General features: G+C 45.3%; 1 protein-coding gene across 1 annotated transcript in view; it reads left to right on the forward strand.

Annotated features, from left to right (window-relative positions):
* The first annotated feature begins 1,676 nt into the window (after nt 1-1,676).
* The window catches only part of LOC129711986 (hemicentin-1-like), a 238,407-nt gene continuing 215,197 nt past the window's right edge, over nt 1,677-24,886 (forward strand). The window contains exons 1-3 of the mRNA XM_055660084.1: nt 1,677-2,129; nt 14,871-14,941; nt 23,935-24,093. Coding sequence (XP_055516059.1) covers nt 1,910-2,129; nt 14,871-14,941; nt 23,935-24,093 — 450 coding nt within the window. The 5' untranslated portion in view covers nt 1,677-1,909. The remainder of the gene's footprint in view (nt 2,130-14,870; nt 14,942-23,934; nt 24,094-24,886) is intronic.

A 24,886-nucleotide genomic window follows, 5' to 3' on the forward strand; every position in this document is an offset into this window, starting at 1 on the left:
GATATATCAAACTGAGTAAGACAAACAGCAACTTTTATTTATTCACAAAGAACTGCAGATGCAGGAGCGTCATCAGGAGGCAAGTAGGCTATGAGGAGTTAGGACTGAGGGGCAGGGTAGCTGATAGCCTTGCGCAGACGGAAGCACCAGCTAAACTCAAGGATGAACTGTGGTTCAGAACTGGTGAAACTGGCACATCTCTGGGTCCCAGGGCCAGGGGGAGATCACATTGACAGGAGAGGGAAAAAGCACTGAGATCAGCAAGCAATTATGAAACTTTTTACAATGAAGGTGATCAAAGAATCGAGAGCTTGTGTAAATCACAAGCACAGTGGTGGTGAGTGAGTTGGACATGATACAAGTTGACCGTCTAAATTGGATGATGTCAAGCTTAATGAGGGAGTTCAGCACGACATGTTCAGTGGTAAAATGAATGAGCAGCTGAAACAGGTGGAGTGGGACTATGTTGAAGAGATGAAAGCAGGGTGTTTGAGACACATCTTAGGCAACTGTGACACCAAGACTAGAAACCATCTGATTCATCGGTTGCTAGAATGGAGTCAGTGACCTTGGGCACACAATGAAGCAAGTCATTGGCTTCAGTTGTTGCAGCATTGGTGGAAACTCTACTCATCCAGTTCTGAGTGTGAGTTTCTCACAAGTCAACAGTCAAGATTGTTTAATTGTCAAATGTACCAACAGAACAACAAAATTCCAACGTGTTGAAGTTTAACACACCCATTAATGCAATAACACAGTTAATGCATCATCAAATAATACAATTAATTAATAACTGTAATACCAGTAGCCACAATATTGCAAAACTCTTACCAAAGTTGTTTATTGTCTATTAAAGCAGCCAATATCATCAAAGACCCACATCACCCTAGCAATGGTATCATTTCAGGAAGAGCCTGAAAACGTGACTTCCAAGTTCAGGACAGCTTCTTCCCAGCAATGATCAGACTCGTGAAACACGGTACAACATTACACCAGGTCAACTACCGACATCAAAAGACCGTGTTTTATGGTTGAACTACGGACTTCGATTATGCATTATTCTGGTCACTTTATTGTATTGTCGATTATGATATTATCTGTGAGTTATTGCATTAACGACCCGTTCAACGCTGCAGCAAATATGAATGTCATTGTTCCCCTGTCGATACATATGACAATTAAACACTTGTGACTCTAAAATGATGTGGGGCAAAGATTGTAAAAAGTGGTTCAATTCAATGAAGCTTTTCGTTGAGTGCAGAAATCCCCTGATGGGCCGAATGGCTCTACACTTATTCTTACTCCAGCCAAACCTCTGATAATATGAAGTGTTTAAGAGGGAACTGCAGATGCTGGAGAATCGAAGGTTACACAAAAAAGCTGGAGAAACTCAGCGGGTGCAGCAGCATCTATGGAGCGAAGGAAATAGGCAACGTTTCGTGCCGAAACGTTGCCTATTTCCTTCGCTCCATAGATGCTGCTGCACCCGCTGAGTTTCTCCAGCTTTTTTTGTGTAACCTCTGATAATATGAATCCTAGTAAGAGGGACATGGTTGAATTCTACAATTCCCCGTTGCAAAGACGTTTCCTTTCCCCCGCCCCCAATCATCCGCCATCCCATCGTTTTTTTTTTCCCTTTCCTGCGGTTTTCCAACATTCCCGTGGTTTTACTTTCATCCCATTCCCTCCGTGTGCGTCTTTGCCTCTGGTTTCAGTCCGCGTTTGAACCTTCCCTGTCCATCCAGCCTGGCTGTTGTTCAGCAGCTGATTGATTGCAGGGGCAGCGAGCGTTAGGACCGCGCGGCATAGTGAAGTTTGGGGGAGTTTGTCTGTCTGTCTGTCTGTGTGTCTGTCCCCTCTGCCCCGGGACACTGTGTGTCTGTCTGTCTGTCTGTCTGTTTGTCCCCTCATGGCTCTGGCTCTCTGGCCGCTGGCCCTCCTCTGCTCTCTCCCGCCGCTGGCCGCTGAGCCCGCCGCCTCCACCCTCGCCTTCGTCTTCGATGTGACCGGCTCCATGTACGATGACCTGCGGCAGGTGACCCAGGGAGCTGCCGCCATCCTCCGCAGCACCTTGGCCAGGACTGCCACCCCTGGGGGCAACTTCGTCCTGGTTCCCTTCCACGACCCAGGTGAGGGACGGTGATGGAAGGGGAGAATGGAGAGGGGGAAGGAGTGAGGGAGGAAGTGCAGATGCTGGTTTATGGAGAGGAAGGAAGGATGGAGAGAGTGATGGAGATGGGGATGAAGAGGAGGACGGATGGAGGGATGGAGAGAAAGGAAGGAGGGAGGAAGGGAGGATGGAGAGAGTGATGGAGATGGGGATGAAGAGGTGGAGGGATGGAGAGGAAGGAGGGAGGGAAGAAGGATGGAGAGAGTGATGGAGATGGGGATGAAGAGGTGGAGGGATGGAGAGGAAGGAAGGAGGGAGGGAGGGAGGAAGGGAGTGTGGCGGAGAGAGGGATGGAGGTGAGAGAGCTTGCAGAAGGGATGGATGTGGATCGAGGGGAGGCCGATGAGGGCAATGGGGATGGTGGAGTGATGGGTGAGAGAAGGATTGAGGATGGAGAGGGGAAGGGTAACGGAGAGAAAGGAGAGAGGGAAGGGGTGGGTGATGGGTGGAGGGAGGAGGGAAAGTTGGGCCATGAAGTGGGTAAAGGGAGATTGGGAGAGTGTGTGTGTGGGGAAAGTGGGTGCATGAGGGAGAGAGATGAATATGAGTGCGTGGATGAATGAGTGATTGTGAGGAGGATGGCAGAGAGCATGGGGGGCAAGGCTGTGCGGGGGAGGGTGATGTTCCGCTGGAGTGCCGTGCTCTAGGATGAGGTTGGCGCAATTGCTCCTTGTCTCATCAGCTCCCTCCGATCCTCCTGTTTCGAGGCAGAGTGCAAGCAATCACTGGTTTCATTGCAGACAGATTTAAAACTAGACCTGTTTCCCAGCAGCAAAAAGTTTGCAACTTTTATTTGCAATAGCAAAAAAACAAAAATCAGTTGGATTCCAATATCTTGCTGGGTAGTCTCTCAGTGGATTGTTTAATTCTTCCTGTTGGTGGGCTAAGGCTCCTGTAAACATTGTATTCTCATGGTATTGTTAAGCCGATTACTTCTTGGTATCATGAATTTTCTTTCAGCTGAAGTCATGACAGGATTGAACTGAGGTGGGGCTGGGGGAGGGAGCAATCAAACAAATTTGCTTCAGCAGTCTGGTCTCCTGATAATGAGCAGGAACAGTGTCTGTTGTTTTTATGTTGTAGTTCTGGGCTGGTGCTTATCTGAGATTTCCAGTCAGCACCAGCGTTAGAAGCTGAGAGAACCCTAATACCAAATTCACATCTTTACTTGTTCAAGAAGGAACTGCAGATTCTGGAAAATCGAAGGTACACAAAAATGCTGGAGAAACTCAGCGGGTGCAGCAGTATCTATGGAGCGAAGGAAATAGGCTTTGCCTATTTCCTTCGCTCCATAGATGCTGCTGCACCCGCTGAGTTTCTCCAGCATTTTTGTGTACCTTCACGCCTTTACTTGTTTCTCTCTGATCTCCATCTGAAAATCTTATGCCGTCAATGACATTTCTCCCTGTCTCCCGTCCCATCCCCATCCACGTTGATTTCCATCCTGCCCTTAGTGTTCATTGATACTGTTAATGATTATTGCCACTCCACTCTGCTGGCAGCTTCCCTCAAGAGAGTGACCTTTGAGCCATATTTCGAGCCCTTTCCTCTCCAAAGTTGATCAGCCTATTTTGGTCTCCATCTCCTCCCCCTCCCCCGTCCTGTCCTCTCACACCGCTCCTTGTATGAGTCCCTTCACTGAGGGTGTTCCACAGATGAGATAATTCCGATCAGTGCAGCTGAAGGTATCTTGTGTGATTGTGAGCAGAGTAAACTATCCCTCCTCATCCTTCCAAAGTCTCTGCAGCCTATGACATTGCCTAGAAACCATCTACAACCACACCACCATCACCACCCAAATACATGGAAGTTTGTAGGCGAATTGGCTTCTGTAAATTGTCCTCATGAGTAGGATAGAATGTCGGTGCGGGCTTGGTGGGTCGAAGGTCCTGTTTCCACGCTGTATCTCTAAACTAAACTAAACCACCCAGCTGGATGTGACCACAGGGTTCCATTGTTCCATTGATCACATTGAATGGCAGTGCTGGCTCAAAGGGCCGAATGTACTACTCCTGCACCTGTCTATGGTCCATACCTGGTGATAGTTTGAATTTCATTGGCAATGGCAACTTTTCCCTCACCACTGGTTCCACCCTTAACGTCCCTCAAACTCACTCCCCTCCCCACATTCCCCACCCCCCCCCCTCCTAATTTTCACCTCGTCACTGCTTTTGGCAGCGTAATTCAAAAATGTCAGTGCATTGATCCGTACCCAACCACCATCTCATTTGATCTCCCCAATATCCCCAATACCAGCCACAAGAAGGGTCTTGAACCAAAATGTTGTCTATCCATTTGCCTTCACAGACGCTGCCTGGCCCGCTGAGTCCCTCCAGCACTTTTTTTGGACTAATTGGATAGTTCCCAACCATGGCACAGAGCACAATATCTCATTGATAGATTTACAGAATGGTGTGTTATAAATGATTATAGTTGGGGGATATGTGTTCATAGCACAGATACCATTGCTGAGATAAAGGTAAATATGTACACGTTGGTGAAACGCAAAATTATCCTCAGTTGCTTGGTGTGTGGTTACTTCCATGTGCATTCATTGTCCTTCCCAGTCAGAAATCTGAAGGGAAATCTACAAAAGTATTGGTTGATCCATTTGTTGATTTAATATTGTACAGTGGCTTATCTATAACTTAAAGGACATGGTATTGGGATCTCTTGTGTTGTTGGCAGGTTGCCTTAGAGTAACTTGGTTGCACAAACTGTCCACTAGAATCTGGAGTTTGATTAAGGATGCTCTGTGGAACACAAGCAGTGCAGTGGAAGGGAAGTGTAACCATTTTTGATGAAAGAATGGGTCGTCTGGGCTTGTATTCACTGGAATTTAGTATAAGAGAGGATCTTGGATCTTGGGGTCACAGTTTAAGAATAAGGGGTAGGCCATTTAGGACTGAGATGAGAAAAAAACCTTTTCACTCAGAGAGTTGTGAATCTGTGGAGTTCTCTGCCACAGCAGGCAGTGGAGGCCAATCCACCGGATGTTTTCAAGAGAGAGTTAGATTTAGCTCTTAGGGCTAATGGAATCAAGGGATGTGGGGAAAAATCAGCCATGATCATATTGAATGGAGCTACTGGCTCGAAGGGCTGTATGACCTAGTCCTGCACCTATTTTCTATGTTTCTCTGTCTATGTTTCTAATGTTGACAGCAACGTCTGTCTTTCTATGTTGACAGCAATTGAACCAAGGCCCCATGGTTAGCAGTGAGTTAGCTGACCACCTAATTTGATTGTTAATGATCGTGGCTGGAGAAATATTTCTTTGTTTTTTGAGTTTAGTTTATTGTCACGTGTTCCGAGGTACAGTGAAAAGCTTTTGTTGCGTGCTAGCCAGTCAGCGGAAAGACAACACATCATTACAATCGGTTCTATTGTGAAGAGGATCTCCAGTGTTGCAGTAACCGCTCAGTCCAGAGGAACAGTCATGAGAGTGCAATAACACCAAAGATAGATCTCGACTTTCTCAATTTTCTCTTGTATGTGGATTGCTTTCATGAAAAGGAATCACCAAACTGGCCCTTAACGCAACATTGTCAGGAATAACAAACATTCTGCAGGATTAACTCAGTGGGTCGAGGAGATTCAGTGGGTGGACAGGAACAGTCGTCATTATGGGTTGAGACCCTTCATCAGGAGAGAGGATTGCTTGTTGCTCCAGACTGCAGAGTCTGCAGTGTCTTGTGTCTCGACTAAAAGGAATAAAGCTGTTTTTGTCATTTGCTCATTTTTGGGATGAGCTATAGAGAGACTCTCTCATCCCCAAGAGCCTGAATGATCCATGGCACCATTCCTTCCTGGTGTCTGACTCCCACTATTCAGCAGTCCCTGCCAAAAAAGTCACGGTGCACGCTACATCACTCGTTGTGGAAACTTCTTTCACTATTCATTCTTTCTGTATAAACCCGATAGGATGCGTTCCTTCTGTTGTACACGCACTATTGGACAGCATCACAGCCTGGTTTGGGAACAGCTCTGCCCAAGACTGCAGGAAATTGCAGAGAGTCGTAGATGTTGCCCAATCCATCATATAGACCAGGAAATCAGCCAACATAATCTATTCCACCCCAGTCATTCCCTCTTTCCCCCTCTCCTGTTGGGCAGAAGATCTAGAAACTTTAAAGCATGTACCACCACATTCAGGAACAGCTTCTTCCCTGCTGTTATCAGACTACCGAACGGCCCTTCTACAGGGTGTAGTCCCGATCTTCCAACCTACCTCATCACGTACATTGGAATTTTTCTCTGTAACTCTGGCAGTAAACTCTGCACTCTGATATTTTTTTCTCATTTCACTACCTGTTGTGCTTGTGTATGTCACGAATGTACTCGTGTATAGTATTATGCTGCTGGATAACATGCAAACAAAAGCTTGTCACTGCATCTCTGTGCACGTGACAAGAGTACAACAATAGCAATGAAGAGTAAATCAATAAAAGACATTTGGGCCGGTACGTGGACAGGAAAGGATTAGAGGGATATGGGTCAAACGCAGGCAGGTGGGATTAGTGTAGATGGTGCACCTTGGTCAGCACGGGCAAGTTGGGTCAAAGGGCCTGTTTCTGTGCTGTATGACTCTATGAAGCTGTGACCGATACCAAGTTGGCTGCCAATATTTAGGCAAGGCAATTCCATTCTGCCATCAGGGAAGGGAAGAATTTGTTTAATTGGTGCACACCGTCTTCCGATCGGAAACTCTGCGGGAAGACGTTCCTGACGGAGAGCACCCTGCCTGTGCGCGCGCGGTGTGTCTGAGAGCACCTCGGTCCTGGAAGGAGTCTGACGTCTTCCAACTCTCCTGTGCTGTAGGGTCCTTGAAGAGGGGGCGATGGAAAAGAAAACATGGCTGGATTGTTATTATTTGAAAAGGCCTGGGGAATTGTGGAAAATGCGGAGAACAGAACAGCAAAGATTGAGAGATGATGGAGTGAATGTGAGGGCTGTGCTGAGATGGGATCAGATTACAGAAAAGCAGGATTCTTCTAAATTCAATTAGATCAACTTCATTTAAAGCGAAATGTATAGCAGATGTTGGAATCTGGTTTTGTTTTGAGTTCCAAATGAACAGGCTCTCATTCACTCATTCACTGCTTCAGAGGGGGGGGGGGGGGGGGGGGGGGGGGGGGGGGGGGAGTGGTGGTGAAGATGAGAGAGTTGTGGGCAAGTCTGCGAATCTGGGGTTCTTGGGCAAGAGCACTCTCACGGGATGGCTGTGAACTTTGAGTGAGGACACTGGGCGATTGAAGGTTAACAGAAGGGAGTTGTTTGAAAATGCTTGCGTTCCTACGATCGGAAAAGCAGGTGCTGGTGGATTTATCAGTGTCTTTTAGCCTCTCCCGCCCCCCTCACTTTGTTTCATTTTTTTAACGGGTTGTTAAAACCCTGAGAGCAAACACGCTGTGCATTGCTGAACTGCCGGCTGATAATTGTCATCACAAGTCCACAGTAACTTCACTGTTTGCAATTAAAATCTAAAATTGGAGTAATCTTCATTTGCTACTTAATAACATTTCTTTGCAGGGGTCTGGAAGCAATAAAATAGCCTGCGAAGGCAGAAACTCCTGGGAGTTAGCAGCGAGGGTACAAAAACCAGCGTCGGTGGCAACATTTCCCCCATATTTTAATCATAGAGTGAAGGGCAGGGAATCTAACTGAGCTCTTGAGCACAGCACTGAGGGAGTGTTACACAGCACTGGAGGTGCTGTCACCTCAGTACTGATGTTGATGAAGTACCAATATACTGTTGTAGGGAGAATGTGTAAAGTGTTTTGGACCATGGATATATCGTGCTCTTCAGCCCAACAGCTTGTTGACAGCATATGCCAACATTTGGAGTACTGCCAGTTTTAGAGATGCTGGTCTTTGAGAGAGACACCAGTTCCTTCCTTAAATCTTAACTTCAGGCACTCCAAATGATGGGAAATCTTGGACAGATCTTTATTCCTTGGAGCACAGGTGGCTGAGGGGTTTCGGCATTTCGGCGCCTCCGTTTCGGGGTGTTAGGGTTAGGGTACGGGTTAGGGTTAGGGTGCCACAGCGGTGGGCCAGTGGAAACCAATTTCCAAACTTGTTAACATAAAGCTGATCTCACTTGCAATATCCTTGGCATAGGAACTTCTTGCAGAGGGTGATGAATTTCTGGAATTCACTATCCCGGAGTATTGTGACGCATGGGACACTTTTATTTATCTGGAGGTATTTACAGAGGTTAGGGTTAGGGTTAGGGTAAGGTTCAGGGTTCTCATGAGTAGATATTATAAACGAAGGCGCCGAAACGGCGGCACCGGAACGGCAGCGCCCAAAAGTACCCGACCCGTAGGAAGGAACTGCAGATGCTGGTTTAAACCGAAGATAGACACAAAGTGCTGGAGTAACTCAGTGGGACAGGCAGCATCTCTGGAGAGAAGGAATGGGTGAAGAAGGGTCCCGACCCGAAACATCACCCATTCCTTCTCTCCAGAGATGCTGCCTGTCCCGCTGAGTTACTCCAGCATTTTGTGTCTATCTTAAGTTCCATATCAAGTTCTCTGCCCCACAAGTGGAACAATTGAAACTGCGGTCCCATTCCATCTGATGGTAAATGGAGATCTAACAAACGTCACATTTTCACACACGTACTTCCTCACTTAGTTATTTTGGTTTATGAATTCTCCAGTTTTTCAGGCTCTGGGATGCAATGAAAGTGCAGGGTCCTGTGCCAACCAGAGTCATCCTTTTTATCTTATCTTTCAATCTAATCATTCTGACCATCTGCTCATTTTCCCTTTTCTTGCTTTTGACTTTAATTCACCCTGCTTTCCAGCTGGTGGTGGTCAGCTACACAAAGATATTTGGACAGGTACATGGACAGGAAAGGTTATCCTTAAGGTTGACGTACTGGGCTATTCCCATTTGCCTGTGTTTATCCCATTCCTATCCACATGTCTGTCCAAACGTCACCAATATATCTGCCTCTATAGCGTCCTCTGGCAGCTCATCCCAGGTATGGACTACCCTGAATACTTTGCCCCAGAGGTCCTCCCCAACTCTCACCCCCCCTCACCCTCGGCCCTCCAATGTTAGAATCCTTTACCAAGGGGGAAAAAGATTGTGGCCGTTCACTTTCTCCATGCCCCTCATAACCTTGTGCACGCCAATAAGGTCACCCCTCAGCCTCCTCACGCCTCAAAGAAAACGTCCCAGCCCATCCAACATCTCATTATAACTCGGATTTGAGTTTGGAAACCCACATTGCTTGCTACCCAAGCTTTCACATTGTTCTAGATAGAAAAATAGGTGCAGGAGGAGGCCATTCGGCCCTTGGAGCCAGCACCGCCATTCATTGTGATCATGGCTGGAAGATCAGCACCAAAACTCTGCACCATGAGGTCAGACTAGCACTTATGTATGAGCAACAGTGTAAAAATTACAGAAAAAGTCAATGTCAATAATGGTATTTGGACACACTGATCTGTTTTGTAGTAAATGCCTACTATGTTCTGTGTGCTGAGTTAAAGCAAGAATTTCATTGTCCTGTCAGGGACACATGACAATAAATTCACTTGAACACTTGAACACTTGAATTTGATAAGTGGAGTTTACCAGGGATGACTTGTCAGAGATGCAATAGCTTAATAAAATGTATCCAGATATTAAACAGGCTGCAATACCAGCAGTGATAATGTAGTCATCACTGAGTTGATTTATTCATTTAAAAATATTTTGCTTGCTCTCTGCATCCTACATTAAAATAGTGTTGGCTGAGGCTCAGTCCAAGTCTAACCCGGGATTTGACGATTACAATCTGTGCTGTCAAAGACTGAAGCAAAACAACAGAGTGCTGTGGTGTGAGGAGACTTATAGAGATGTAAATGTTCCTTCTCTTCATCAAAGTAAATTGATTAACAATGTTTAAACATTGGTTCGACACACAAAATGCAGGAGTAACTCAGCGGGTCAGGCAGCATCTCTGGAGAAAAGGAAGAGGTGATGTTTTGTGTCGAGACCCTTTTTCAGACTGAGAGTCAGGAGGGAGGGAAACTATAGGTTAAGAAAAGAACTAATGAACAAATGTTGCTGACTATCATATGTTCCTTTCATCCTTTCATTCAACTATTCTTTGTACCGTTTCATACCTCTAGTTTCACTCTCTCCTGACTCTCAGTCTGAAAAAGGGTTTCGGCCTAAAAAAGTCACCTATTCCTTTTCTGCAGAGATGCTGCCTGACTCACTGAGTAACTCCAGCTTTTTGTGTCTATCTTCAGTGTAAACCAGCAGTTCCTTCCTACACATTTAAACATTAGGTGGTAGGACCTCGTAATTATATACTCTGCATAGGTATCGCCATCAATTATTACTAGCCTTGAGTTGTTTGAACTTGATGAAGAACCTTCTGGGCACTGCATTCCTTCCAGCCTCTTGTCAGGTGGTTTCTAGAGGGGAGCACAGAACAATGCTGGTGACCTTTGAAACGTTGATGGCGAGAAGAAGCAAATGGGCTCCTAGTTTCACTTTGTCACCATTTACCCTGTGGAAATGTGCTCCTGCACAGTTGTTAAGAAAGAATGTGGTGCTTGGCACAGAGTCACAAAGTCCTACAACAAACCCTTCGGTCAAATCATCCGTGCCAAGACGCCCTAAGCTGGTAATAAAAATGAACTGCAGATGCCGGTTTATACCAAAGATAGTCACAAAATGCTGGAGTAACTCGGAGGGTTGGGCAACATCTCGGGAGAAAATGGATAGAAAAATATGGAGAAAATAACCATCTTCCCAGAGGTGCTGCCTGACCAACTCAGTGACTCCATCATTTTGTGTTTATCTTTGCCCTAAGCTAATCCCACTTGCCTCCGTTTGGCCCATATCCCTAATTTCTATCTATGTACTTTTCCAAGTGTCATTTAAATTCTGTTATAGGACCTTTCTCAACCGCCTCCATAGGCAGATCATCCCATATGCCCACCACCCTCTGAGTGAAAAAGATGCTGCTCCGTTTCCTATTAAATCTTTAAGAAGGAACTGCAGATGCTGGAAAATCTAAGGTGCACAAAAATGCTGGAGAAACTCAGCTGGTGCAGTAGCATAGATGTTGCTGCACCCGCTGAGTTTCTCCAGCATTTTTGTGTACCTCCTATTAAATCTTGTTCCTCTAACATAAAATCTATGCCCTCTAGTTCTGGATTGCCCAACCTTGGGTAAAAGACTCTATCTCCACCCTATCCCCTTCACCTCTCTATAAGATCACCCCTCAGCCTCCTGCTATCCAAGGAATAAACCCCCTAGCCTGCATCCCCTACCTCGAGCCCTGGCAACATCCTCGTAAATCTTCCAGCGTAACGACATCCTTCCTATAGCAGGGAGACCAAAACTGAATATAGTATTCAAAATAATGTGTAGGAAGGAACTGCAGCTGCTGGTTTAAACCGAAGATAGACACAAAATGCCGGTCACTCAGCGGGACCATTTCTGGAGATAAGGAATGGGTGGCATTTTGGGTCGAGACCCTCCTTCAGACTTATCTTCAAAATGATTATTATTTCTTCAAAATGATTATTATTTCTTCAACATAATCTTGTTTGTCAAGAAAGAAGTTCTGTAATTTAGGGGGAAAAAGGGCCCCAGTCGAAATAAACGCAGTGTGATAACTGAGGGGGGTGTCACTGTTGCTGATGGACTTATGCCTTGGAGCACACAGCTGTGTAACACTGTTCTTTTCTCCTCAACACCCCAAGGCTTTCAGGTTAGTCATTCCCAAGACAGAATACCTTTGATGTATTATCTGTCTCTCCATTTGATGTGATTTTTTTTTCTCTCTCTTTCTTTAATTGAATGGAAGCACCTGGTGCCCATTTGCAGGTACTTGTTGAGAATGTTAGTGTTACTGTGCAAATCATTGGCGTTCATGATTCTCTTGTCAGTTGTCCCTGTGGAAAAAAAATGACAAATATGTTCCCGAATAACCAATCTAACTGCCCTTTTGTGGCTGAGCCTTTTCTTGTAAATATGTATATTTGTAAAATATTTACATTAAAACAGATAATCCACTCTGCTTAATTGGAAATCCTGATGGTCAGTAACCACCTGACCAGGTGATGTGTGCAGAGCTCCCTGCATATTCACTGCCTTCCATTAAGCTCTTGCAAGTTGGGTTTCCAAAACTCTCATTAAAAACACCAGTGCTGCCTTCATACACACAAGGCCCCCTTACAAGAGTGTTTAAGAAGGAACTACAGATGCTGGAAAATCGAAGGTACACAAAAACCCTTCTTCAGACTGGGCTATATTTAAGAGGGAGTTAGATGTGGCCCTTGTGGCTAAGGGGATCAGGGGGTATGGAGAGAAGGCAGGTACGGGATACTGAGTTGGATGATCAGCCATGATCATATTGAATGGCGGTGCAGGCTCGAAGGGCCGAATGGCCTACTCCTGCACCTAATTTCTATGTTTCTATGTTTCTAAGAAGGGTTTTGGCCTGAAACATTGCCTATTTCCTTCGCTCCATAGATGCTGCTGCACCCGCTGAGTTTCTCCAGCTTTTTTGTGTACCCCTTACAAGAGTGTTTGATTGTCATATGTACAAGCAACAGCACAATGAAATTCTTAGGATAGAACTGCAGATGCTGGTTTAAATCGAAGATAGACATAAAATGCTGGAGTAACTCAGTGGGACAGGCAGCATCTCGGGAGAGAAAGAATGGGTGACGTTTTGGGTCGAGACCATTCTTCAGACGCGCCCATTCCTTCTCCCCAGAGATGCTGCCTGTCCTGCTGAGTTACGCCAGCATTTTGTGTCTACAATGAAATCCTTACTTGCTGCTGCCTAACGGGCGGTCTGGCTCACAACTGCAGTGACCGTGGTTCAATCCTGACCTCTGCTGCTATTTGTGTGAAGTTTCCCCCCCCGGATGCTCCAATTTCATGCCACGTTCCAAAGGTGCGCGTGTTAGCCAAATATAAATGCTCCTACTGCGTGGACGAGTGCAAGAATCTGGGGGGAAGTGTCAAGAGACAAGCGAGTCAGGAGTGTTTAATTGTCGGTTGTACCTACAACGGAATAACAAAGTTCTTGCTGGCTGCAGCTTAACAAGCCCATAAGTGCAATAACACACAGATAAAGATACAATAATCAATCATAACCATAAGACTAGGTATCCAACAAAGTGCAGAACCAAAGTCTGCAATGCGACCACCATCACAGTCCACAGAAGATCAAAATAATTTGACTGGTTCTAAATGTGCCTGGGGAAATGCTGGGGCAGTAGGAAGCAAAGATCCTATAGCAGAGCTCTGCTTTCGGATCTTTGGTAGGAAGTGGAATGAGGGTATGGAGATAACCGGCATTCTTCACGGAATGACTCAGTCTTTAGTAAAGATAATGAGCGGAGGAAGTCAGCATGGGAACTTTTACAAGGAGGCGCATCAAATGGAATTTATGAGGCTGCCTGTAAACGTCTATCAGGGCTTTGTCGTGAATAATGGACCCGGTTTCTGTAAAGTAGTGGCGAGATTATGATCCCAGCACAGGAAATACAAAGTAGAGATTTCCATTTATTTTTGTTGATGGATTTGTTGGGCGTCTCTGACAGGTCCAATCATCTCACTGATTGGTGAAGGAGACAGCGAGCGCGTGGAGGGAATCTGAATCAAGTCGGGTCCACATCTGAACATAGAACAGCGCAGGAACGAGCACCTCAGCCCACAATGTCTGTGTGCAATATGGTGCCAAGTTAAACTAATCGCCTCTGTCTTTATGTGTTCCACATCCCTTCATTCCCTGCATACCCACGTGCTTATCTAAAAGCCTCTTTAATGGCACTATTGTTTCTGACCTGTTAAACTAAGAACTGTCTTGCCATTCAGTCCACTGTGGCCCTGTGTAACTTCCTCTGTTGCTGCTCCAGATGTTTCTGCCATTAATTATCTGAGTTGTTCTTTGCTCTCTTGCAGAGATTTAAAGCCTCTTAAATGCCACTCTCGTGCCTGCCTGCATCACCACCCCAGCAATGCGTTCCAGACACGCGTTCCAGATTCTCAGTGACTGCCTCGCACGTCTCCTTTTACCTTTGCCCCTCTCACCCTAAAGCTGTGCCCTCTCGGCTTCAATATCTCCACCTTGAGGACAAAAAGAGATTCTGACTGTCTACCCTATCTGTGCCTCTCATCATCTTGCATACTTCTATCAGGTCTCCTCTCAACCTCTGGCATTCTAGAGAAAACAATACAAGTTTGTCTAATTTATGGAATTCCCTGCCACAGAGGGCAATGGAGGCCAAGTCACTGGATGGATTTAAGAGAGAGTTAGATCGAGCTCTAGGGGCTAGTGGAGTCAAGGGATATGGGGAGAAGGCAGGCACAGGTTATTGATAGGGGACGATCAGCCATGATCACAATGAATGGCGGTGCTGGCTCGAAGGGCCGAGTGGCCTCCTCCTGCACCTATTTGCTATGTTTCTATAACCTTTCCTTGTAGCTAACACCCTGTACACCAGACAGCAATCAGGTACAACTCTTCTACATCCTCTCCAAAGAACCAATTAAATTATGTATTTTGGTTGCCGAGCAAAGTTGATGACATTCTTTACCGGAAATGTGTCAGAAATGTGCAGTTGTAGCTGCCAGCATTTACATTGTCTTCTGCCGATCTCATTGACCACACAAACCACCGATATTTTGCTGACTTTGGTGCAATGAGTTGTCCTTTGCTTTCTTGCAGAGATTGGCCCGGTTACCATCACCTCAGATCCAAAGATATTCCAGAAGGAGCTCCAAGATCTATACGTGCAGGTGAGCGCAGATCATGCTTTGACCTTTGGACATACAAGAGACCGCAGATGCTGGGATCTTGAGCAAAACATAAAGTGCTGGAGTAACTCAGCGGGACAGGCAGCATCGAGTGGCGGGAATGGGCAGATGACGTTTTGTGTTGGGCCTTTTCTTCAGAAGCACAGATGCTGCTGCCTGACCTGCTGAGTTCCTCCAGCACTTTGTGCTTTTTTTGAATGCTTTGACCGTAACCTCTTGAACCCTAACCGTACTTGAGTCCAAATGGTCTCAAGGCTAGATTGACTTGGTTCTAAGATCTTCCATTAATTTGGATTTTGGAACACAAATTTTTCAACACAACACAATAATTAGGATGACATTGTGAAAACTGAATATTAGCACAATATTCTCAATGTCTTGCATCTCACACAATTTGAGAATCCTTTGAAATATTTACAAGCTGTGAAATATTTTGGAATGAAATCAATGTGGTCGAGTAAGGAATGAAATCTTGTTTTTGAGTCGAGCGTCAAGAGAGAGTCAAAAGTGTTTAATTGTCACCTGTTGATAATAGTATATGAAATGTTGACATGCTGTAGCTTAGCAGTCCCATTAATGCAATAGTACATGGATAAATATATAATCATCAATAACTCAATAATTAATAAGTAACACGAGGCAATCATAATAGTGTAAATACGAAGTTGGCAGTGCAACCAAAGACGCAGTTCATAGGAGATCGTAGTTGCTGAGTTCGTAGTTCTGCAGTATCCAAGAGCTTGATGGTTATTGGGAAGAAGCCATTCTTGAACCTAGAGGTCATAGTTTTCAGGCTCCTGTGCCTTCTTCTTGTTATGGTAGTAACAAGATGAGAGCTTGGTGTGAGTTTTTGATGATGCTGGCTGCCTTGTTGAGGCGGCGTTCTCTGTAGATCCTTTCGATAGTGGACTGGTCAGTACCTGTGATAGGCTGGGCAATGTCATCCTCTCTCTGTAGGCTCCTTCTTTCCTGGGCGTTTGAGTTACAGAACCAGGACGTGATGGACTCGGTCTATTGTGCACCTGCTGAAGTTCGAGTGTATTCGATAGAAGCTGTCAAATTCCAGTGTATTCACCCTCTTACCACCTTCAACCAGTATAAAGTTCCAGATGGATAAAACTTGCCAACAAAACTCTACTAATCAAAAACCGCGCATGTGTGAACTGTAAAAATACATTAAAAAAATACGGAAATTCTGGGATGAGGTCCAAGGATCCTTGAGTTTTGGACACCTACTCCTCAAAAGCATTTCTCCCTTCATTAATTGGATTTTTCCTCAGGTGTCTGGAATGAATGTACTTTTCCAAGTCTGACACTCGGAGTATTCATATTCCTAAAACATCTGGGATTCTTGCTTTCGCACATTAGAAGTTTATAAAAGGGAGAAATCGTGACAGTCGGCAGCGGAGCCAGTGAGTTTGCAGCTGTTTCCCTTTGTCAGGACGGCGATCTCACTTTGTCAAAGTGAGAGGTGTTACCTCTGTAAGACGATGGACGCAGTGTTGTCATCAATCAGTCCCAGGCTGGGTGATGCGTGGTTTATATTGGGACCGGTTCTCTGCACCATGATCAAATGTCTGGACTCACAGCTGCACAGTGCGGGTCGCAACTTTTAAACCATGACAGCCAGCTTCACTGAGATGGAGGACATCTTGGTGGTCTGGCCCCATGCCCTTCAGGAATGTTGAGGCTGCCCAGATTCATTGTTCTGTAACCACCCTTTGTATGCTGCTATCAACCTGTGTTGGTGCTGGACTCAGCTCCCAGGGTGCAAAGGCAGACTCTAAGCAAAACATATCGTTCTGAAGGAACTCAGCAGGTCGGGCAGCATCTGCAAAGGGAATAGACACATGATGTTTTGGCTCCGGACCCCTATTCAGACAGATTTAACCTTGCTGGCCTCTTTAATGATTGAGGTCCCACTGTTAGGTCCCATCTTCTGTCCATTGGGAAGGACATTCTTGCTATTGAGGGAGTGCAGCGTAGGTTTACAAGGTTAATTCCCAGGATGGCGGGACGGTCATATGCTGAGAGAATGGCGGGCTGGGCTTGTACACTCTGGAGTTTTGAAGGTTGAGAGGGGATCATATTGAAACATATAAGATTGTTAAGGGTTTGGACACGTTAGAGGCGGGAAACATGTTCCCGATGTTGGGGGAGTCCAGAACCAGGGGCCACAGTTTAAGAATAAGGAGTAAGCCATTTAGAACGGAGACGAGTAAACACTTTTTCTCACAGAGAGTTGTGAGTCTGTGGAATTCTCTGCCTCAGAGAATGATGGAGGCCGGTTCTCTGGAAACTTTCAAGAGAGAGCTAGATAGGGCTCTTAAAGATAGCGGAGTCAGGGGATATGGGGAGAAGGCAGGAACGGGGGTACTGATTGGGGGTGATCAGCCATGATTGGAATGGATTGGCAGTGCTGGCTCGAAGGGCTGAATGGTCTACTCCTGCACCTATTGTCTATTGTCTATTGCCTATCCGTTCTTTCCGGTTGCTGTGCATTCCCCAAATCTGGAATTTCTATGGAGACACAAGATGCTGGAGTCTTGAGCAAACAAAGTGCTGGAAGAAGGCAATGGACAGGCAATGTTTTGGGTCGGGACCTTTCTTCACACTGGATGGAGTAGGGGGAAGAACGCTGGAATTAAGGTGTGTGTGTGGGGGGGGAACAAAACCTGGCAAGTGGTTGATGCAGGTGATGGGGATGATTGGCGGTTGGGTGAAGTAGTTGACACTGATTAGAAGTGAACACTGAGACAAATTCCTGTCAAATAAGGAGAGATGAGGGGGAGTGAGATCTATAGCCTGAGGGAGGGTTCTGGGTGGAACTGGAGTCTTGTTGAAGTTACGAGTAATCAAAGGCTGATCTTGAATGGAGAGTCTTTATGCAGACATCCGCTGCCAATCAAGCACGTTGCACACAGACCACTGCGGCCACTGCTGATCAGTGGTTACACAAGGCCTGTTAGCAACTAGTGTCTCAGCGGGTGAGGGCTGCTTCTGTCCATTGGGACATATCTTAACTCCAAAAGTAATCATAAATTATTGCTAGCTGCGATAGCCTGGGGCAGGGGTGGGGAACCTATGAATCCAATATTTGTAGAACAAATCCTTTTATTTTTATTATATGTTTTTGTTCGCCTTTTGTCATTTTAATTTTAATCTTAAAATGAACGTATTTAAAATACCAAAGAGTAAAAGAAGATTCAACTAAATAATCCTCCCTGACGGACGGCCACAATTAAAACATTCGTAAGTCATGACTGCTATTTTAACAAAATAATGTACATTTTGAAGTATATCTAGTTGACGTTTCTTGGATGCGGCCTTATTAGATTACAGCTAACTTGATGCGGCATTCCAACATGAAAAGTTTCCCACCCCTGGCCTGGGGACTGTGGGGAGTTAAGTTGGGTAACCTCCCCCGGATGATTGACCGCAGGAAGCTAAGGCTTTGCCGGCGTCCTGGAAGAACCAGAGGCCCTCTCCGTATTCCGATGGGAATCCTCTTTTTCCGTACCATTGACCCCCAACATGATTCCTGTGGAACGCTCAGATTTCCTCCTGTGTGCTAAGATATTTAAAGAGCCCAAAATCATTAATTTTTTTAAGTCATAGTCGTACAGCATGGAAACAGTCCCTTCGGCCCAACTTGTCCATGCCAACCTGGATGCCCCATTTAAGCATTTATTACCCAAATCCCACTGACCTATCCACACAGCTATCCACAAGTCTCTTAAATGTTGCAGGAATTGTCTTTATTCCTTGGACCATAAGATATGAGACACGATCTTGCAGAGATGTATCAAATCATGAGGGGAATAGACAGAGTGAATGCAGAGTCTTTTTTCCAGGGTTGGGGAATCCAGAGCTAGAGGGCATAGGTTTAAGGTGAGAGGGGAAAGAGGGGGGGGGGGGGGGGGGGCACTCAAGGGGCAAGCTTTCCACACAAAGCGTGGTGGGTATATGGTGGGGGGTGGGTGGTATATGTAAAAGGGGGGGGGGGGGTATATGTAATGAGGTGGGGGGGGGGGGGGCGGGGATATGTAATGAGGTGGGGGGGGGGGGGGCTATATGAAACAAAATGATGGGGGGTGTATGGAATGAGGTGGGGGATATTTGGAACGAGGTACCAGAGGAAATAGTTGAGGCAGGTACAATTTAAACCTATAAAAGGCACTTGATCAGGTGAATGGACAGGAAAGGTTTTGAGATATGGGCCAAATATGGGCAAATGGGGCTAGTTTAGATGTGGCATCTTGGTCGGTATGGACGAGTTGGGCTAAAGGGCCTTATTACTGTGTGACTTTGTGACTTTGATTTGAACCCTGCTCCGTGCTGTGTTCAGTGATTCTGTTGCTGGGGGAGTAACTGGATGTTCGGGGAACGTGTACTGCAGCCTCCCGCTGCCCCGGTCGGTGTATGCGACTGAGGGATGGGGATGGGATAGAGCTCCCTGTAATGCCTTGCACATCCTTCGCAACAGGGGCTCACTCACTCATGTGCTGACTAGCAAACTGCAAGAACAAGAAACTCCAACTGTTAAGCAATTACCATTACATTAAATCCTATCCTGTTTCTAAAGGATGAGTCGTACATTTGTTTTAGAAGCTGGAGCAATAACATTACAGGTTGGCTCCCACTGGCTTTTTCCTGTACAGGGAACATTTAAAGTAATTTTGTTATTATACATAGACTCACAACCCCCTTGTCTGCAATAAATTCTCAACATATGGTTGAATCATTACCAAGAGTAGTTGCAGGATTCCACTTTTATTATAATGGGACCACAGGACAGGCAGATTATGTTGGTTGTCCAGTCAGTGGCCAAGAGCTTTGTACCTGGCTTAGGTTCAGAGGAAAGGAGAGGGGGAGAACTTCCCCTAGTGAAGTGTGTGGGTGACGAGTCTGCTCCATCCCAGCTGTAATCTAGGGAAAGGAGAGTATGTTTAGCATTATTAGTAATATATTTTATTATTGAGTACAAGTAATGGCCAAGAGCCAGAATCTACTATAACCACCTGTTGGACCTTGCACCTTGAACTTTCAAGATAGACACAAAATGCTGGAGTAACTCAACGAGACAGACAGCGTCACTGAAGAGAAGGAATGGGCGATGTTTCGGGTCGAGACCCTTCTTCAGACTGAACTTCCATGTGGTCTTTGGTCCCAGACACTGTCGAAGTGCTCAAGTAGACTTCAAGGGCACATCGGACAGTCACTTACTCCACCCATCCGCCTTTAAGAATAAGGAGTAGAACGGAGACGAGGAAACACTTTCTCTCACAGAGAGTGGTGAGTCTGTGGAATTCTTTGCCTCAGAGGGCGGTGAAGGTGGGTTCTCTGGATGCTTTCAAGAGAGAGCAAGATAGGGCTCTTAAAGATAGTGGAGTCAGGGAATATGGGGAGACGGCAGGAACGGGGCACTGATTGGGGATGATCAGCCATGATCACATTGAATGGCGGTGCAGGCTCGAAGGGCCGAATGGCCTACTCCTGCACCTGTCTATTGTCTATTGTCATTCACTTTCCCCTCATCTGTATTCCTTTTAAGCTTCTTTGTAGTTAGATTCAACCACTCAATGAGCTCTATCATCGGATTCACCTTGTTATCAAGAGTCAAGTGTGCACTACTTATCAAGAGTTTAATTGTCACATGTACCGGCCATGAAACAATGAAACTCATACTTGCTGCAGCTTTACGGGCCATAATTAATAACCATAATACTAGGTAACAAAGAGTGCAAGACTGAAGTCCATGGTGCAACCAAAGATGTACTCTGCAGATGATCATAGTTACTGAGGTTAGTGTTATGCAGTATTCAAGAGCCTGAATGTTTGCTGAGAGGAAGCTGTTCTTGAACTGAACGTGATGGTTTTCAGTCTCCCTTCTTCCTGATGGTAGCAGCTGGTTCATCCTAGATTACTTTTGGATTCGGTGTAGATGGTCCTGTATTTATGACTCTGTGTTTTGAATTAACGAAGAAGAGAGGACCAAGACTCTGTTTTTTTTAAATGAAGGAAATGTTGTAGATTTGACATACGTACTGTTTCATGTGGCTAAAGACTTTGAGTGTGAGAATTGGGAGATCATGATGCAGATGTTCAAGTCGTTTGTGGGGACACATTTGGAGCACCATGTGCCGTTCTGTTTGCCCAGCAATAGAAAGGAAGTCAATAAATTGGATAAGATGCAGAAGAGATTCACCACGACGTTACATGGGCTTGAAGAGGTTGAGTTATATGAGGAAGTTGGATTTGGCTGGGGCTTTTTTTCTTTGGAGTGTAAGAGGCTGTGGGTTGACACTATTGATTGTACATGATCTTGAGGGGCATTGATAAAGTGAACGCTAACATTTTTCCAGGGTATTAGAAACGTAGACACATAGAAAATAGGGGCTGGAGTAGGCCATTCGGCCCTTCGAGCCTGCACCGCCATTCAATATGATCATGGCTGATCATCCAAATCAATACCCCATACCTGCCTTCTCTCCATACCCCCTGATCCCTTTAGCCACAATGGCCACATCTAACTCCCTCTTAAATCTAGCCAATGAACTGGCCTCAACTACCTTCTGTGGCAGAGAATTCCACAGATTCACCACTCTCTGTGTAAAAAATGATTTTCTCATCGCGGTCCTAAAATACTTCCCCCTTATCCTTAAACTGTGACCCCTTGTTCTGGACTTCCCCCAACATCGGGAGCAATCTTCCTGCATCTAGCCTGTCCAACCCCTTAAGAATTTTGTAAGTTTCTATAAGATCCCCCCTCAATCTTCTGAATTCTAGCGAGTACAAGCCGAGTCTATCCAGACTTGGACATGGAGGGCAAAACTAGAGGGCAAAGCTTAAGGTGAGAGAGGAGAGGTTTAAGAGGGACTTTTACACTCGAAGGGTAGACTGTATCTGGCATAAGCAGCCAGAGGAACCTATAGAAGCGGATATGATTATGACTTTTAAAAGACATCTAGCCAGGTATATGATTTGGAAGGATTTAGAGGGCTGTGGGCCAAATGAAGGCAAACTTGGTCAGCTTGGTTTGCATGGACAAGAGAGACCAGTGCTGAACAGCTCTATGGTTCTGGGTGCATCAAGGAGTGTAGATGAAATCATTGACAAATCCAGTGGGAGTGGAGGGAGAATGAAGGTTTGATCAAAGAGGGAGATTCAAAGACTTGAATGAGTGTGGATGTTAAACAAAGAAAGATGAGCCTTTGATGGTGGAGAAGACAAAAATCATGTACTATCCCCAGGGTCTGCAGAAAGAGTGGATCTGCTACATATAATATTCATGTCACAACCTCTTTACTCAAACATAAGGAATCTATTAGGATCGTTATTACCTCTCAAAAGTTTTTAAAAAAGCACATTAAACTGAACGTTAAATAAAAATAAAGCATATTTCATCAATTTAAACTCTTCGGCACCATCATAGGCACATTGTGACACGGTCGAGGCTGCAATGCAATGTTGTGAAGATTTACGATGGGTTATATGTAGAGTTTCCCCTCGTGCCTACTCTCTCCTTGCCCTGATTGAATTTCTGGGAGCAGCGTAAATCTTTAGCATGAGATCACCAGCATCAGAAAGGCGGCAGAATGACCCACTCAAAACACAGGATTATTCTTCACAGCTGAAATAAATCCTACCGACCTCACATCTTGCGGGAGCGTTGCTAATGTATATTCCACACTTGCGCACAGATCCACGAGGTGCCAGGTTCAAACTCCAGCTTCTGCTGATCCATTCAGGCTACTGTTATTAGTTGAACAAGTGTGTTTAATTGTACATGTACCAACAATGCAACAATTAATATTTTACTTGCTGCAGCTTAACGGGCCCATTAATGCAAAAACACAAATATATAATAATCAATAAATTAACGACCATGATATAGGCAACCATAATAGTTCAAACCCAAAGTCTGTAGTGCAACGGAACACAGTCCATAGACGATCATAGTTGTTTAAATTTCAAATATAAATCTTATTCATTATGCAATATACATACCAAAACAAAATGTGTGAAAAACTCTTTGTGTCTATCTTTGCTAAGATAGGCGGTGTTGTGGAATGTTTAAGATTGTTCCTCCTAGATGCCTATGATCCTTTAGTAAAGGCATGTTTGTTATACCTGGTATCAGGTGAATCAGATTTCCCCAACTCTCAGATGTCCCAGAGGTAATTAAGGGCCTGTTTCACTGTGGGGACCTAATTTGCAAGTTTAGAAGAGTTTACGCTCCACTCAAACTTGCATCATGGTCGACACGGAGGTCTATGTAACTCTCCTTCATGCTCGAGAAGTTCCCGCATACTCGAGGCCTCAGTTTGGTCGAGGAGTATTTTTTAGCATGCTGAAAATTGTCCGCAAGTAAAAATTGGTCGGCATGGAAAAAAAATAGATATTTTTTCTACTTGTAGGTTTAGTCGAAGTAGGTCATAGTAGGTCGGCATGTTATTCGTAGGCAATCAAAGGTAGTCAAACGTAGTCGTAGATAGTGTTGGTTTAGTCGAAGGAGATCGAAGGTGTTCGTCTTCACTCTCCACTATTCGCCGTCCAATTTTACCATAGCTAGTTGAAGCTGGTCTTCAACACAGTTGAAGGAGATTGTAGGAGGTGTTCTACTTTGGCTATACAACAAGACCATGACACTATCCTTGACTTTCCTAAACTCTTCTAAACTTGTAAATTAGGTCCCCGCGGTGGGACAGCCCCTTTAGGTTTGCCTACCCAAACAGACCCAGTTTAGTTTATTGTCATGTGTACCGAGGTACAGTGAAAAGCTTGTGTTGCGTGCTAACCAATCAGCAGAAAGACAATACATGATTACAATCAATTAATTTACAGTGTATAGATGCATGATAAGGGAATAATGTTTAGTGCAAGGTAAAGCTAGCAAAGTCCGGTCAAGGATAGTCCAAAGAACATCAAAGAGGTTGATAGTAGTTGATTGAGGTTATTGTTCTTGCCTGCAGGGTGGGGGCGACTGCCCTGAGATGAGTCTCAGCGCCATAAAGAGAGCACTGGAGGTGTCGCTCCCCAGTTCCTTCATCTACGTCTTCACTGATGCCAGAGCAAAGGATTACCAGCTGACCAAAGATGTGCTGCAACTCATTCAGCAGAAGCAGTCGCAGGTAAGCAGGCTGGGGGAAGGGTCCCCACCTGAAACGTCACCCATCTTTTTTCTACAGAGAGTTTGCCTGACCCACTGAGTTAGTCCAGCACTTTGGTCTTCGAACTGAAGCTGGGCCAGGGGAGGGGCACTGAACTGACATGGAATTTGCTGCAAATACAATGAGGGATCCTCCTCATTGACTCTTGTGTCTTGGTGGAAGTTAAGACCCCTGTGGTCATCTTTGTTGTGATGAAGGTGCGATACATATTTATGCTCAATGCACTCGTGTTTGAACAGCTGTAGAATTCTATAGCTTCTTCTGGCATTCTAGATATGGACTACTCCCAGAGTGGAAAAAGTCGCCCCTGAGTTCCCTCTTAAATATCATCCTTCTCACCTTGTACCTGCGCCCTCTAGTTTTAGAATCCTTAAGCCCCGGGGAAAAAACAGCATTCACTTTGCCCATGCCTTCATGATCTTGTACAACGCAATAAGATCACCCCCTCAGTCTCCCACTCTCCAAAGAGAAAAGTCACAGATCATCCAATCTCTCGCTATAACTCAAACCCCCAGGCCCAGGTAACACCCATCCTGGGATATCTCTTCTGCACCCTTTCCAACTTAATGACATCCTTCATTAAGTTGACCAGAACTGTACACAGTAATCCAAGTGTGGTCTCATCATCAACAGTGGGATCAGAAGGTCCCAACTTTAATACCCATTTCCCTTCCCAAGTCAAGTCAAGTTTAATTGTCACATACACATACAGGACACATACAGAAATGAAAGTGGCAATGCCTGCGGATTGTGC

This window comes from Leucoraja erinacea, chromosome 31 (genome assembly GCF_028641065.1).
Source record: "Leucoraja erinacea ecotype New England chromosome 31, Leri_hhj_1, whole genome shotgun sequence".
Lineage (NCBI taxonomy): Eukaryota > Metazoa > Chordata > Chondrichthyes > Rajiformes > Rajidae > Leucoraja > Leucoraja erinaceus.